The 2,500-nt window shown below is 32.5% G+C and overlaps 1 protein-coding gene across 6 annotated transcripts in view; it reads left to right on the top strand.

Moving 5' to 3' along the window:
- The window catches only part of zgc:162872, a 42,605-nt gene that overhangs the window by 3,414 nt on the left and 36,691 nt on the right, over positions 1 to 2,500 (top strand). For all 6 annotated transcript variants that reach the window (XR_015508192.1, XR_015508191.1, XR_015508193.1 and 3 more), the window contains 2 exon segments: positions 1,539 to 1,596; positions 2,021 to 2,140. Coding sequence is in view for 2 of the 6 variants with exons in the window: in XM_087282224.1 (XP_087138350.1) it covers positions 1,539 to 1,596; positions 2,021 to 2,140 (178 nt within the window). In the remaining 4 variants the exon portion in view is untranslated.

Raw genomic sequence — 2,500 nt, 5'->3', positions numbered from 1 at the left:
CCATTCATTTTTTGACGTTAAAAACTGCTCGTTACGCTGCTTGATGTTGCAATTTGATATTTTCTTATTATATTATTCTACTTGGTCTGTGTAGTCATGCAAACATTTGTTTGTAGAGCAAGTAGTTTGACCGTTTTCTGCCGTTTATTATTCCTAGTCATTTCTCCCATAGGCGACTGAATCGGAAGTTCAATCGCGAAAACAGGCGCACTTCTGCATTTTAGAATAAGATCAATAAAATCACCCCAATCGGTCTAAAATAATGATTTCTTTTCAAATAGAGCTATTGAAGCCATCTGCTGAAATTGAATTCATATCACAATATATATTGCAGAAAAACAAAACATCTCAATGTCTATTATTTACTAATAGTTTTAACAGTAAAATGTATTATTATATAAACATAGTTAACCTGCAGTTATATAGTATATAGGTGATGTTTAATTCTGTTTAATTCAAGTTTATTTGTATTGGGATTTTTATTACACCCCTATGAAATCACCCCAGTCGATCTAAAATAATGATTTCTTTTCAAATAGAGCTATTGAAGCCATCTGTTGAAATTGAATTCATATCACAATATACAGTTGAAGTCAGAATTATTAGCCCCCCTGTATTATTAGCACCCCTGTTTATTTTTCCCCCTAATTTCTGTTTAATGGAGAGAAGATTGTTTCAGCACATTTCTAAGCATAATAGTTTTAAAAAACTATTTCTAATAACTTCTTTATTTTCTCTTTGCCATGATGACAGTAAATAATATTAGACTAGATATTTTTCAAGACACTTCTATACAGCTTAAAGTGACATTTAAAGGCTTCACTAGGGTAATAAGGTGAACTAGGCAAGTTATTCTATAATGATGGTTTGTTCTGGAGACTATCAAAAAAAATTAGCTCAAAGGGGCTAATAATTTTGTCCCAAAATAGTTTTTATAAAATTCAAAACTGCTGTTATTCTAGCCGAAATAAAACAAATAAGACTTTTTCCAGAAGAAAAAATATTATCAGACACACTGTGAACATTTCCCTGCTCTGTTAAACATCATTTGGGAAATATTTAAAAAAGAAAAAAAAAATCAAAAGGGGGCGAATAATTCTGACTTCAACTGTATATTGCAGAAAAAAAAAACATCTCAATGTCTATTATTTACTAATAGTTTTAACAGTAAAATGTATTATTATATAAACATAGTTAACCTGCAGTTATATAGTATATAGGTGAATTTTATTTATTTATTTAATACATTTTTCACAGTAATTATTGTTTCAAAGCAGCTTCACAAAAAGTGTACATTATTGCATTACAATCCAACCCAGCAATGTGAAGGTTATTAGTTATCATTACTTTATTATTTACTAATAACTTATAACTAATTAACTTAAACTAAAACTAGTGTTTGTTTCCTGTGAGTTTTAGATTTAATTGAAATGTTGGGGTAAAGGACGCAATATTCTGTCGAGTGGAAACATTATTAATATTGCTATGGAGAGTCCCTATAAAGCATCCATGTGTTGTTTGTGTGTGTGTGATTTCAGGCAGTCTCTGGATAAATGTGAGAGTGACATGTCTGAACTGGAGAGTCGTGTGGAGAAAGTAAGATATTCATCATAGATTTGTTTTTTCCCCACTGAGGTTTGCTTAAAATGATAGACATTTTGTTCATCGTATTTTATTCTGTATCGTAATCTGCATGTTTCATAGTTTATTTTCAGTTCATGTTTTTAGAATTGTACATTATTATAGGCATTATTATTATATATTTTTTCTTCATGGTTATATGTTCTCTGTTATATTTTTATATACTTTAATACAGTCATGAATTATTTTTTATACACGTTAAAGGTTCTGATAGTTGCAGTTTTCATGGTTTTCATCAAAAGAACAAAACTAAACGATTTCCTCCAGATTTGTTTTGCGTTTTATATGGTTAATTCTTGTTAATGTGTGTGTGTGTGTGTGTGTGTGTGTGTGTGTGTGTGTGTGTGTGTGTGTGTGTGTGTGTGTGTGTGTGTGTCAGGTGATGAAGTTGTGTGGTCAGATGGTGGACGCGGGTCAGAATTACACCTCCTGCAATCAGCTTTTCCTCTGCGCACTGAGCGAGTTCACCGCGTATCATAAGAGTGACGGTGTGATTCTGGTGAGCAGCACAGACCAATGACACTCTCCAACACAAGCTTGTTTCATTACAGGGGTGTGCTTCTTTCGTATTTCCCTATTTTTCCATTGTTATCAAAGCATTCATCAAGCTTCATTCTGGGCATATTTTAGGGATGTAATTGTACACCTACCTAGTCTACTGTGTATATAATATAATGATATTGTGTAGTCCTGTGCACAGTTTATTCATGCTCACATTTGCATGTCACGACCACGTGCGCTCTGTGTACATTATAAATAAGCCGCAGGATGCACATTTGCTATTAGTCATCTGTCTTTATGTCTTCATTAATTCAGTGCTACAGCAGGGCACCTCAAATTTAATACCTGAAAGTGTCAT

The sequence above is a fragment of the Danio rerio genome, chromosome 15 (genome assembly GCF_052040795.2).
Source record: "Danio rerio strain M-AB ecotype USA chromosome 15, GRCz13ab, whole genome shotgun sequence".
Taxonomy (NCBI): domain Eukaryota; kingdom Metazoa; phylum Chordata; class Actinopteri; order Cypriniformes; family Danionidae; genus Danio; species Danio rerio.
Note: the sequence above shows the minus strand (reverse complement) of the source record. Positions and strands in the feature narration are given on the sequence as shown.